This window comes from Mycteria americana, chromosome 6 (genome assembly GCF_035582795.1).
Source record: "Mycteria americana isolate JAX WOST 10 ecotype Jacksonville Zoo and Gardens chromosome 6, USCA_MyAme_1.0, whole genome shotgun sequence".
Lineage (NCBI taxonomy): Eukaryota > Metazoa > Chordata > Aves > Ciconiiformes > Ciconiidae > Mycteria > Mycteria americana.
Genome location: NC_134370.1, coordinates 18,740,609 through 18,755,400, shown reverse-complemented (window position 1 = coordinate 18,755,400; position 14,792 = coordinate 18,740,609). Strand labels below are relative to the sequence as shown.

The 14,792-nt window shown below is 36.3% G+C and overlaps 1 protein-coding gene across 2 annotated transcripts in view; it reads right to left on the bottom strand.

Moving 5' to 3' along the window:
* Window positions 1-14,792, bottom strand: part of MARCHF5 (membrane associated ring-CH-type finger 5) — a 31,982-nt gene that overhangs the window by 8,531 nt on the left and 8,659 nt on the right. For both annotated transcript variants that reach the window (XM_075504818.1, XM_075504817.1), the window contains exon 2: window positions 4,983-5,185. In XM_075504818.1, coding sequence (XP_075360933.1) covers window positions 4,983-5,185 — 203 coding nt within the window. The remainder of the gene's footprint in view (window positions 1-4,982; window positions 5,186-14,792) is intronic.

Genomic DNA, 14,792 nt, shown 5'->3' with positions numbered 1-14,792 from the left:
CGCAACATCTTTCTGAGGGATTAATATACTGGTTAGAGCACTGACTAATTTACCCACTAAAGTTGACTAGCTTCCTTTGTGTTGAATCAGAATTGTTCTGTTGTAGAAACCATTTTAGGCTTAGCGGCTTTTTTCTTAGATATTTTAGTTTTCAAAAGGAAGAAATACTAATTAGTTGTAATGTACTTCATGTGCTTATGTTTGACAGCTTCACCAGATAATTCTGTCACTAAACTATCCTGCTCTACAGTAAAAAGTAGCTAAAAAGTAGCACAGTCAATATGAAAAATTCCTTCTGCTGGAAGAAACTGCATGCAGTATTTTTAGAGGACCACCTCTCAAATGTTGGAGGAAAAAAATCCCTCCAATTCAGGTAATTTAGTGCCTTTGACAGCAATGGATGAATAGAGTTTCATTGTTCTGTCTATGGACAACTGCACTTTCCAGGCTTACACAGAGCAAGACATTACCCTGACCAACTTTGGTGAGGTAAACAAGGGCATGCTTGCATCTTTTCTTTGAGAGACTGCAAGAACACCAGCAAACCAAAGCCGAAAGCTGAAGTCTGAAATGTACATATGGAAGTGAAAAATGTCATCACCATGATCAGATTCCACATTACTTTTGTATTTGTCAACTAATTCGACATAAAGACTGTCCTCCTCCAGCTCATATGCATGAATAGTTCTTCTTAGCTCCCTCCTGCTTTTTCCTACCAAAAATATTAAGAGTCATTCTCAAAACCAGCCTACAGGCATTCTTCAAGTAACCAATCCTCCATGTCTCATTACAGTTCACCCACTCCAGCCTATAATCTTATAATTCTTTTACTACTTCCTAATTTCTTTTTTTTTTTTTTTTTTGGGGGGGGGGGGGGGGGCAGTGGTGTAGAGAAGGAGTGATCCCTTGAGCAATGGTGTTAAAAGACTTACTGAAGTCCTGATGTACTAGATGTACAGGACTTCCACTAGATGAATTTCAGTTGCCAGACTAGTTAGGCAATTGCCAGGCTGTTTTGTACAGCTATCCCAAGCTGTATGCCATTTTCCTCCTGACCTCCAATTAATTGAAACTTGTGCTGACCATGCAATGGGTGCCAAGGATTTTTTCCTTTTTTGCCTTTTTAAAGGTAAAGGTATTGTATTTGCATTCTCCAAATATACAAAAAATCACTTATTGTGACTCCCGTTTCATGACTTAGTTGGTTCTTCTCTTTCAAGAAAACAGCTCTAGTGTGAATGCTTTCAAAATGACTGGTTCTACTCAGCTCAGGTCAGCCAGTGAAAACAAGCAACACCAACATCTAATTGAACTCGTTCATTGTCATGTTTTATCAGCTCTGGTATTGTTGTAAAGCACTCCCAAATACATATGTTTTGTGGTGGGTTTTTTCTTCCCCCTTTCTTTCCTTTTTTTTTTTTTTTTAAAAATTAGAACAGGGTATGATTTTACATACTGTTTGTACAGCTGTAGCATCCAGAGACCTTGTAGAAGGATTGCAACTCCCCCCCCCCCCCCACCAGGTATGTGCATGAATACCATACTGAAGAGCTGCAATTTAAACACATTTAGCTTACATGCAGTCTTGACAAAAGTCATTGTAACTATTGCCAAGTTATGTATCAGACTAGTGGGCAGTTCTAAGCAACCTGGGCAGAATATTGCTTAATGTATTCTCTACTCTAGTTCTGCTGGAGCCTCAAGTTCTTAACCTACTACTCATGCACTTCAAATTGGTTACCTGTACATGCATCTTCTAGTACAGCATGCATTCTTTGTTTTAGTAATAACCTCTAGTTTTAAGGGCAGGAAGCATTGTCCTAAGTGGCTTGTAAGACAGTAAACACCTCACCAGCACCCTGCTTCAAATACACCAACTGATGTAAATTAGTCCATAAGTACTTGACAAAGTGTGACTGTAGAGTTATTCTCGAGTTGAGCATCCTATTATTGATTAGGTACCAAAATTAAAGGGTTTCTGAAGAAGGAACACTCTGCTCAAAATACAAAGAACTGGAACAAGCAATTCAACTTTATTAACACTCATGTTTAACTTCCCAGGACAGACTTAAAGTTCTGGGATGTCTATCAATATGCTGAAAGTAGCAACAAGGTCATAACTGCAAGTACTAAATGCACAGTAGTTTACACATCTTGACTGTTTCCCACAGTCACTGAAAAAGTTGTTTAGTTGTATCATTTTGAAAACTTACATTTGTTTGAAGAAGGTGAAGACAAGAGATTCAAAAAATCCATCATATTTGGTGAGTCCTGAAGGGCAACACAAAGCACTGAAGCTTGCCTTATACGTCTTGGCAAGGTGATATGGCAACAGCAGAAGTCTAACACTAAAAGCACTAACAAATTGCACTTACTGATACTAACCATTAGAAACAGCAAGCTACAGAATTACGTATAGAATGTTGAAAAAAGACTAGAAAAACATTTTTTCAATTTTTTTTTTTAATTAGCCCTTTAGGAAGGAAGTTGTGAGAAACGAGGACAAATGTAACTGCCTCTTTTAAGATGGTATTAATGAAAAAGCAGGAAATTAAATATCACTGATATACAAATTAAAGAAGGAAATACAAAATACAAAAATATTTTTCATTTTGTAAAAGCTATCATGCTTTAACAGAGCTTTTCCTGCCAAACTCTGTTTTCTATTTATTAAACTAAAATAATTATGTAAAAGAGACTTCAGTTACTTTCAAAGTGGCAATAATATTTTCCTATTTAATAAAAAAAAAGTTCTCAGAAGAGAGGAAAACAGCTAGTAAGAACATAGTTACTACCAATCTCTAAAACTGATATGCACTATCAATTTTGAAATGGAATTATAATTTTAAGAAGATACATCACTAGGAAGGTTGTTTTGAATTGGTAAATACATAAAGAGACACCCACTGTTACTTTTAAAGATATTAATTGATGTCTCCTCAAGTTGATATTACTTCAAAACTATAATCGTAAATAAAAGCAGTTGTGTTAAGGAATGCCCTTTCACATAAATTTGTTTTTAGAAAAACATTAGAGAAGTCTTACTGTAAATAAGTTTCTGAACTATGATACCTCAGGGAAACTTTAGTTGTTACTTCTTCACTGCTCAAGTAATTTTAGTTTCTTGAATGGTATGACTAGTAATGTCTTCAAAAGATACCTGCTGCAGCAGAGATGGGGCTACTGGCAAGACTGCTTGAAAACACCTTACTGTCCTAACTCTGCCTGGTGTGACCTTGACTGACTTACAGTTGAGTTGTGATACAACAGTTTTGGGTTACTAGAAAGGGTTACAAAAGGGCAAGACTGTCTCACTTGTTTAAGGCACTTCAAACTCATGATTGATGTTTGATGGACCCAAATTAATTTTCCTGCTCTGCTATCAATGTCCTGTGTACTCTTACACAAGTCTGAATTTTTATGCCCTTCTCATCTTTAAAAATGGAAAAAGATGGTATTCTGAGGGAAAATACATCAAAAGATTCTTGCATGCCTGCATGCAAGAGCTGAACAATCTCCTGCAAGAATTTTAGGCCAGCTTCAGAAGCTAGGAATATTAGCATTTAGGAATCTTAGCTTTCAAATAAAGTATGCCACAAACCGCAAGAACAAATGAAAATGCCTGTTGTTATGTGCATGTATCCTCTCCAAACTATAGCTGCTTCCCCTTTTTCCCATTGCCAAAATAACATGCAAATGCAGCTCACATTACAGTTTCATCATGCAAGATACACGTAAGAATTTTAAACAGCTCCAAGTTTTATGGTACATTGTAAGTGTCCAGATATCAAACCATTTTCTTCCCCAAAGCCAATGCTAAATGTTGTCATTTAATGCCTTCTTTATGATGGAGATTAAGATTCCTCTCTACCTTATCCTTATAGCAAAGCTGAATTGTGGTTGATATATGAATAACTTGGTAGTAAGTTTCATGCTGGTTTATGTTTTCTTGAATATCAACAATACACTAGTCCATATTTTCTTTCCTATTACTCAGTATTCTATCATGGAAATAAATGTCATCATCCATATAGAATTCCCTTCACACCTTAATGTTGTCAGCCCTTGTACTAACAGAAAAGAGGTCTTGTCCCAAAGAACTGGCAGTGCAAGTTATTTTCAGCTGTTTCATGACAGAAGTAAGATACTTAAAAAAAAAAAAATCTTTAAAATCCTCTAAATGCCTGTACTACATGCTATAGCAGCACTTCTTTAACAAGCAGTTTTACTTTTAAAAAAAATTTATGTTTCCATGACAACATTTAATTTTCTTGCCCTACTTAATACACCCCATAGAACATATGGGCAAATGAGGGCTAGAATAACAGCAACCACTGCTAATTTAAATATATGTAACGTATTGTGCAGTGTCCTACTTGGCTACTCAAGTTAAGTAGACTCTGGAAGACCATCTCCAACTTATTTCTTTCACCTTGACAAACAGAGCTAGAGCAATGCCTAGCAACCACAAATATTCTGCCTCTTGAATACAGGGCAATATTAACTCAGGAATACCTCCCAAACAAAGTAAAAGTATGTTTTTCAGGTAATGCAACAGGTTGCTCAGTAAGGTTCTCTGAATTTCCTTTGATAACAGTTTCTCTGCAAGCTGAGGGGAAAAAAAAAAAGGGGTGGGGGGGATGTGTTTATGTGCTAGTATGTGGCAATTGCTGAAAGAAGTCGCCTTCTGCTCAACAAGAGAAGAAAAAAGATCACATTAACCATGAACTGATTATAGGTCAATCACTTATAAGACTTATCAATATACCTAAGTGGAACACATCCAAAATTTTCAGAAGGTAGTTAACTAAGCCACCAAATAGGACACAAGCAGAATATAGTTATTTCTGTCTGGAAAAGGGAATAGATAAGTTTAACAGAAGTGATGCTCTGAGCACAAAAAAGAAAAAAAAAAAAGTAGGAACAATATAAAGAAACAACCTATTATATGATGTTTAAAATTTAAATGATACATATCTTACCTAGCTTTGGAAATACTATTAAATATTCTGCATTGCACTGAGGACAAGCAACTCTAGCAGTACTGTTTCCTCTTTGCTTTTCATCCACCCAGCGCTGTAGACAAGTCTGATGAACCCATTTCGTAGAGCCCCTGCACCTGCAAGGTCTCACCCACTCTGCTGTCCGATCATCCTCATCGGTAGCAAAACAAACCCAGCAGCTTCTGTAATTACAGGAAGGAAAAAAGATGATATTTTTTGCTACTTTTACATGCTTAAAATAAACTTCCACTTGTGAAAGCATGTAGTTTTAGAAAATGTGCACCTAGAGGAGATGATGCTTGTTGCTTCATTCTTAATCACCAAAAATGTCAGTATTTTGTACCACAGTCTTGTTCTGGTATTAACATATTAGACAGCTAAACAACTGCTTTTAATACATTCTGAATTACTAATTTAACTTTTAGATAATTTACGAATTAAAAAGCATTGAGACTGTAGTTCAACCTCTGAATAACTCAACATATGAAAAATCCATATGTTAAATGTATTATCATCTCCTTCTACAGCAGACATTTTGGTAAGTTTTTAAAATCAAAAATATAAGATCAATACAGTAGTCTGTTACTTGGGCAACTAACTCCAATCCACTTAAATGACAAAACCACACAAATGATACAATGGAACACAAAACAAACTACTTATATTCCATTCATTCCCTCTCTTTGAAAAGAGAAAGTACTTAATTCAGATAGATCGATTTTGTGTAATATAAATTAAGTTACAAAGTACTTCAAGAATACTATTGTACCACTAGAGGAAGAAATTTCTGCACTGAAGAATTATCTGGATACATAAAATTCAAACATACTAAATCTATAAGGAGAAGACACAAGACTGACAGGCTATTTGATCTGACCTGAAGAGAGCACACATCCTAGTAATTCCCAGATATCTGATCTGATGATTAGGCCAGATCCTTGCGCACCTTACAACTTGCAAGAGAAAGTAAAATACAGATCTAAACTAGGAAAATATCAGATATGTTGACCCAATAACTTAGCAAATTGTTTCACAGTAAAAACTAATTCCCATACTGAAGATACTGAAGTCTAGATAATAAGCCAGAATCTAACAAAATAAGGATCTTACTACAAATATAATCTGGTTCGATAGATTTTTTAAAAATGTTTTATACAAGCCATTGCAATCATAGTTAAACCTTTATAAATGTGTACGGCAACAGCATCCCTATAATTTAACTATCAAGATACAATCTAATTAGACATTATGCACTAACTGAACTTTTGCAGCACTATTTTGATGCTTAAGTTTTGTTCTCTTAACAATTTGAGTAACATCATTAAGATGAAACAGTAAAAGGCTTCTTATGTGTAACCACTAACAGTAACTGAGATAGTAAGAAGCTGAGAAATGCTCTGGCACTACTATACAAAATAATGTTAAGATTCAAGAATCGTGATTGTAGTTTCTATGTGGGGATGTTACAGTGGTTCATGATGCTTTTCCTCTCCCTTTTCTAGCATTCGTTGTCAGTAATAAACCTTCTTCCTAGCCTTTTAAACTCCTCAATCAAATTTTTTCCTTGTTTCAGCTTCTCAGCTACTCCTCACCTTTATTCCCTCTCCCCCTCATACTTTTTGTTTCAGTCTGCCCTTTCTGCATCCCATCTCTAACCTTTGTTAGCACCTGGGAGGAGAAATTACAGTTTAGAAGTCCCCTTCACCTCCAGTCATTTCGCCAGATTGTCATATTCTCTCTTATGGAAATCAGTGCTAAATAGTTGTCAGAAAACTTGCTTGACAAATTTATACTTGAACATACACATACTGAAGGTCTTTCCTCTGCACCCCTTCAAAAAAAAAAAAAAAAAGGAAAAAGAAACAATGCTTGTAACCAACTAAAGCTTGTTAGACAAAATTTAGAAGGGAATTATACGCACAAGGGCCAATCTTACTAGAGTCACTTTCAAAGCAACAAAAATACAGTAATTCCTTTAAAAGGTCACTACTTTCTCCCTAGCATGTCACTTGTAAACAGGTTGGGGGTTTTGGTTTTGTTTCATTTTTAACTCCTCTATGAAGAAAAAGGGGGGGGATCTACAATGGGAAACTTGAATTTTGTCAGGCTCGAACCCAAAGTAATGAAAAATATTGTTGTCTAACAGCTTCCTTTTAAGACCTCACTATTTTGGACAGTATTCCATTTGTAAACTGAAAATGTTTCTCTAGAGAAGAATAACCATGTTTGTTTATAGGAATAACTGTGCCTATAAAATCTTTGCAAGAGATTCTTCCAAAGCACTGAATCTTTTTCTGATTTATAGTGGTGGAAGTATACTGAAATTAAGTCACAAGTGTGTAAGAGGAGAACGCAGCCTGTAGCAACTTATTACTGGCATACTTGTGAAAGGGAACACAATTTGAGATGCAGATTCCAGGAAAGACTGCAGAAAAAGCAATTTAATATTGAACAATAGGTAAAACAAACATAACTGTCACATCCACATGTCCAGTTGTAAGTACAGAACATATTACAGTAGGTAATTTACAGTAGGTTACAGTAGGTTACAGTAGGTAACCTACAGTAGGTAATTACAGTAGGTTACAGAAGTAAATTTTTAACATTGGTGCGCTAAAACTAGAACTGCATCAGTTTTCATTCAAGAAAACTGTTCAGTTGGAAGACTGACATCTCGAATCAGAATTGCAATTTCTTCCATTCATTTTAACGGGAAGGTAAAAGCAAAGTCCAACCTCACTTCTTTCTGTCCTTTCCCACAACATCTGTTTAAATCAGAATCGTCATGTTATGCACTCCTGTAATACCATCCCTCTTTTCACCTTCATGCTCCCGATATGCACGTATAGCAGTCCTAAATGAAAGGGCACATTAACCTTCCTAAGCAGGAGGAGGAAAGACAGCCAAGCCACAAGTTAGTAAGACTCTAAGTGAAAATGCTGAAACCACCACAAAGATTTGAAAGTATTACAAAGCACAGCAGACGTTCTGATTCATTGCACAATAGAGCTAGCTAGGTCTGTGGGTGCCAGTAAGGTCAGATGCCACCACACCACAGAAGTCTAAAGTTTATTCAAATACTGACAGATTTAAGCATGAACATAATCTTGCTACACTGCAATTTTAACTACTGAATTTGTCCATGAATACTCTGTAGATTAAATTCCGTTCAAGTTTCCTGTTAAGGTTAATACGTCAAGAAAAATATGCATCTTTTCTTTAATTGCTTCATCCAGTTTCTTGCCAGGCAATCATATCTGAAAACCTGAAAGACCCATGAAAAGAATAACAAAATCCTTTACAGACTTAAACCTTCAGCAAGTCATGAATAATGAACAGTAAATTCCTTGTATTCTGTCATCAGCTTTATCTCTTTCCATTGACAGCAGCTGTAGCAGAAAGGGCTAAATAAAACCATTTCAAAACAAGTATCTTGGCTCTTGCCAGATTTTCCATTTTCTTGTACTGAATAAAATATGACCTTGATTCTTACCACTGAATCAGGCTGCTACTCAGATAACCTGAAATAGAAAAGGCTGACAAGGTGGAACAAAGCATTGTTTCTGATAGAAACTCAAACCTTTTTCCTTGATGACTTTCTACAGAGCCAAATCAATAACACTAATGTATTTTTCCACACTTCCTTGGCTTAAAAAAAAAAAAAAAAAAAAAAAAGGAAAACAAAATATACACAAAAACCATGCCAATATCATTATTTCAGTTGAATATAGGGTTACAAATGCCTTTTAGATTCAGCTCCCCAGCATCTATCTCTGGTCTCAAAAATTCTACTCTGACTCCAAATAACTCGTTTATTGCATCTGTTTTTTTCTCTACCAAAGACAAACTCTTTTCAGGACATTGCATATGTTAAGAGCAAAGCGGATGGAAAGTACCCAGGTTTCTCCAAACCACGAGTTTCTAATCAGTAAGGAAGCCTCTCTCTCCTGTACCTGGTTGGAGTTACAGCTCCAACACACCAGTTAAGATCCTCCAGTACCAACAGACACACCTAGAGGCAGACTGCTTTCCTTTTATTGAGCTATACTCCTTCTAAAGGTTACTTTTTTCCCAAACCAGTCTTAGATTGGACAGAGGACAGGATCTAAATGAAATCTGCCTCAGCCTATGGGAGCGGAATTCACCATGATACAGCTTTGTTTTCAAGCAGGCATGACTGTGTAAGCAATACAAAAAAAGTAATTTAAAAGCAATATGTTAATTATATATACATTAGCAAAAAGTTTGCAGAAATCTTTAACACCCCCTAAGCCCAGCAGATATCCTTGTGTCCACAACACTTAATGGAAGATGACTTGTGAGACTGGGACAGCACAGCTGCTTTATAGGCTGGTTTAAAATATTCAGTACTGCAAGACAGAATGAAAAAAGCCTTGGAATTTTTTCCCTGATGTTCAGTGGCGCACATGTATGAATAGCAAGCAAAACCAGAAAACTTTCGAGAAAAGAAAACTCTTGCAAGACATTTAGCAGGACCTAACCCTTACCACGGGAAATGCAAATTTGAACATGCATGACATGCTCTAGAGCCATGAGCTAAAAAGCATTTTTCCTCGCATTACATCCTTCATAAAATATAAGTTTAAGAAAATTTTTTTGCATTTCTCTCACATCATAAAGCACACTGCTTTCCCTTAAAGCAGCAGGAATTTGCTGATATCTTGCTATCATAGTAAAGCATCCTTGTTCTGCTAAGCAGAAAGTGACCGAGTGGCTTACTGGAATTGAATTTCACATCCAAAAAGAAACAAGTGAAAAGGCTGCAACATAGCTGGTAGCAATGATAGCACAGAGAGCCAACGCAGTGAGGGGTGAAAACGTATCTTGGAAGAAGTGACTGAAAGCACTCCAATAACTGGGCATAAAAAGGCACTGTTCCAAAGGATGACCCACAAATCTGCTGTTTGGAAGAGGCAATTTTTCATGAGCTTCTGTAACAAATTTTTATGCGTAGCCTATACTGACAGATAAAATATCTTTGATGAAAAATAGTGATAAGCTTCCACTAAACCTGCCAACTACACTCTAAATACTATAAGATCATGTTTAAATGGGAAGACTAGGGTGTCGGAAAAAATCAAGGGAGTTACCTAGCAGCATACAACACAGGTAGGCTGCTTTGGAGCTGGCCAGAATCTTAGTAAGGGAACACAGCAAACTGTTCTCTCAAAAAGCAAGAACAACACATTGCAAACGCTACTGCTAAGCACTTCCTTTCCCTGAGTTTGAAGGAATGAGCAGGAATAAGATTCTTGTGCTAGAGGGCCACTACCTGGTCACAACAGAATGCAAGCCTAGCCTACATATCCCTGATAAAGGCTACAAAGAGGGGAATACCACTTGACCCAAGACATGCTAACTTAATCTCCTCTGTGAAGCATGATGTAAGTGCTCAAAGAGATGAAGTAAGCTGCAAAGCCTAAAGCAGCATGAAGACTTCAACAGCAGAAGGCATACAGACTTATCTAGCACAATAATGGAAGTTGGTTAGCAGAGGAAGACTGCAACAGGATTATAGGTGGAGCACCACTCTTTCCCCAATATTTTCCTGGCCATCACACACAGCAGAAAATACTTGTATCTTCAACCCAAGCTCTGTCTATCAAACTCAAAAAATCCTTACACTATCCTAAGGGTGGGGGGGAACCACACACACACAGAGTGAGGAACAGAGATACCAGTGCAAAAAGAGTAGTCTTAGATGCTCCATCATGACTTCTGCAGATCCTTTTTAAGGCAGCTTGGCATAGCAGCCATGTTCCAGCCTGGATCATTCACCTAGAAAACATGCTGTCACCTTGAAATAAAGTCTAAAATCTTGAAATGAAGTTCCTGAAAGTCATCTGACCTAATACCCCATTCTGCTCTGCCTAGTCATCAAGGACAGGGTATAATGCTGAGTAAAAGAGAAATTGATGAGAATCCAGAAACAATAGTAACTAGCCTTTACTACAAAAGTACTGCTTTCATTAAAAACAGCAGGGAAAGGTTAAATGGAGAGTATCAAGCTACTGTTGGTGTGAGCATATGGCCACACAAGTGGTATCCATATATAGGTTCTGACTTCTTCTAATCACAGGATGGCGCTGTTTAAACTAGATTTTAAAGAGCTTTTAATAAAAGCTCATGAATGACTAAAAGGCAATAAGCAAACACATAAAAACAAAACATAGAATAATTAACTAGAAAGTGTACCAGAAAGATGTAGTGATTACTAGAAGTTCAACTTAAACTTATATATTCTCAATTATAGCTCCAATTAAGGAGAAATATTTTACACTTGAGTTAACCACACTATATAAAGGCAGAGATATGAGTAAAGGACAGTTCACAGAATCCTGCTGGCAACTTTCTAGCTTGTGGATAAAATTAAACCTTTGACTGCCAGCCACCACCTATTGTGCTTGAATCGTGCCTTACAAGGCTTTTATGGCCTTTGCTTCTACCCAACTTGGAATAAGAAATCCCCCACAGGTTTAGCTATCTCATTGGGTTTTAGTCTATAGTTTGTCAAACACAATCTAGACTATTGGTAAAAAAAATTACCTTTCATTCTGGACAAATTAAACTTTTGCAGCCAGTTATTCAGGCATACCCCTTTTGCAAAGACTTCAAAATTCAGTTCTCTTAAAGGCTTTGTTAATATTATCATACTCTCACTTTTTCAAAAGGAAAATTTGATTAAGTCACCAAGGCTCGGTGGCCTTGCTGTGAGCCTCTAAATATACAAAGAGCTTCACTGTTAAAACATTTGTTTTATTTCTTAAGGAAGGGAGGGAAAACAGGGCCCTCCTAAAAATGTGCAAAGGACAAATCAGGTAAAACTATTACTCATACAATAAGCACCTTAATTAGCAAAATGTGTAATGTTTTAGTAATAAACTATTATTACATATTAGCAGCTGGGCATACAAGTCTAACAATTTAAGCTATTGAGTGCCTGCTAGGGGGCCATACCACTGATTCTTACCATCATATTTAGGAAGAAAAATAAGAGAGTGACTAAAGCCAAGCGGAAAAAGAAAAACCAAACAACAAAACCAAAACAAGGAACCCCATACACACACACAATTTACTTCCAAAACTGAAATATGCCTTGAACAACACAATTTGAAAAGAAAAAGCTGAACAAGTAGTCAACATGTACGTTTGCTACATACATAGCAAACACTGAAAAATTCTAATAGCATTAAGTTAATGCCTTAAACATTTCATGGATTTTTTTATAATGCAGATAGCATACTATGTAGGGAGAACATTTTCTTAAGCATTGTTTGACAAAGCTCTCAATCACAAACATGGAAAGTAACAGGCGATATGAAGCAACTAGAAAATGATGTTTTAGAGGCTAAAGTTACTTCCTTGAATGTTCCTTTAAACATCTTAATTATGTATTAATTGCCTGTAATATTCACAAAATTGTATAGCAGTATGTCTGAAAGCTCCTCATGATGAGGAAAGTGAAAACCAGAAGAAACTCCTTTAAGTCTTAGCTTTTCTCAATGTCTATTTGCAAAGCAGCATAATGTCAAGGTATAACTGAAGTAGTAAGAGGCTCGATCAGCTAGAATTCATACACTAATATTTACCCTGGCTGAAGAAAGAAAAGCTGCTAGCATGTTCCAGATACTGCTAGCACTCTAGACGGCAAGAAGACCACACACAGCCTTCTTTAACAGATAACGTGACCTACTAGGAAGGTAGGACACCCAACTACTGACAAGCTGAACTATCTGATTTATGTACAAATAAGATTTAAAGGAGGATGGATTATTATTTGAGGCTAAAAAAATTGTCTTCGTTCTAGCAACACTGCCAGATTTAGCAAAGGAAGACAGCTTCAGACCTCAAAGTAGTTTTAAAAGCCATTCTTGCTGTAATTCATCTGCCATCTACTGTATTAAATTCCTACAGCAGTCCTCACTCCCTAAGGATATTACACATTTCACCACGTCCAAAATTTTGGGTTTTGACTGTCTCCATGGTTTCCAATACATCGGATTTACTTGCCAGACAATAAAAGTATAACAAACAAGTAACTATATCTAACTTCAATCATTCGCAGTCATCACGACCTGAATTCTACTTTTTTGAGGAGGAAAAAAAAAAAAAAAAAAAGGTACTTGCATAATTGTTTTCAGTAGCTCAGTCAATACCCTCTCCAGTTAGAGAGTGACACTTAAATTAAACCAAGGCATACAAAATGTTGGAGGAGAAAAAAACCCACAAAACCAAAAACATTTAATTGAGAGCAGTGCACAGAAAATGACTCATTCGGCTCTCCAACTTATTAACGCTAAATGACCACAGTTAAATAGAGGATAGAGGGAAGATTTGTGTGAAAGATATCAATGCAGGCAGGAGAAAATTGATCTGAAGGTCTAGAACACAGGAGATTGTTTCTTAGTAAAAAGAGACTCAAAGTATGCTATGACGCGCTAAGATACTGCTGTAGCTTAATTACATATACAAAAGATTCCCCAGTCAATGATCCCAGAAAACAACCTCCTAATTACTGAAGAATTTAAAAATCCTAGCATTGAGGCTAACCTTGACATCAAAACAATTCTGCTTACAGCGTACTGCTTTCTTGAAAATGCTGCTTACGGACCAAGGTTAGGAATCACTGCACAACTGCTTCATTGCTTTGTCAGAATTCTATAATTAGCTGTGCCATTCGATGCGCAAAACTATATCCATTTTTCCTCTATTAGCCAAGATATAAGTTAAAGCAAGTGGTTGGTCAACTTAAAGGAATTTAACTTTAACCTTTATTTCTTCAAGTTCTGAGACAAGGGATAACAAGCATTAGTCCTTCATATCTCCTGGAAGATTTACTTTTCCATAACAGAAGGTTAAAGTATACTTATTAGCTTCCTTAATCGAGCACTAACCATATCTGTGTTTTCAAGATGTTTTTAATCTGCTGTTTTAAACTGGAATGTTAAATACAATTCCCAGTCTCAAGAAGAAGATAGAAATATGTAGTTTCTATTAAACTAGCATTAAACAATGTTACTTTGCACTGGGGGAAAGGGGAAGAGAGTTGCATCAGAAAAATACCAATACTGGTATTTGTGGTACGTGTACAGAGTAGATGCAGATGTTACAAATATCAGGAGCGACATACATACAGAATAGACTAACTTTGACATGTCTAAAACTGTAACCATCTCAACATTAAACTGTTGCTGTGACAAGCAAAAGATAAAAAGACAAGAAATGCAAAGTTACATTCCATTCAGAGTCTGCCTTATGTGAGCTCAATCTCCTGCAGCAATTTTCCAGTATCACACAGGTAATGTAAAAATACAAATTAATCTTTAGGCACAATTTCTTTATTTACAAAAGTAAACACATTAGCACAGACTTAATTTGTTAGAAACCAAACTTACGGCTACTCACTTTTATTTCACAATTACCTTGCCTAGAGTGGAATGTAAAGTTCAATTTTTGTATGATGTGTGCCTAGAGAGTTTAATGGTTAAACTGACCATACAGGGTAAGCAATTTTTCTGTTACATTCTTCCAAAAGAAAAAGAGAAGAAAAATAGGAAGTGTAGTCCTAGAGCTGCAAAAATTGGCAGGAAGACTCCAAAGCAAAGCAAGCAAATTGCTTTGAACTCAGAGAGTTTATATAACAGATACTATTACTCAAGTTATTCTCAGTTTATAGCTTCTATTTTTATCAAATAATTTACAGTGTAAGAGAGCAAACCAAAAAGCTCTACTGAAGTCAGTCATCTTATAGCCTCCTAATATACATAA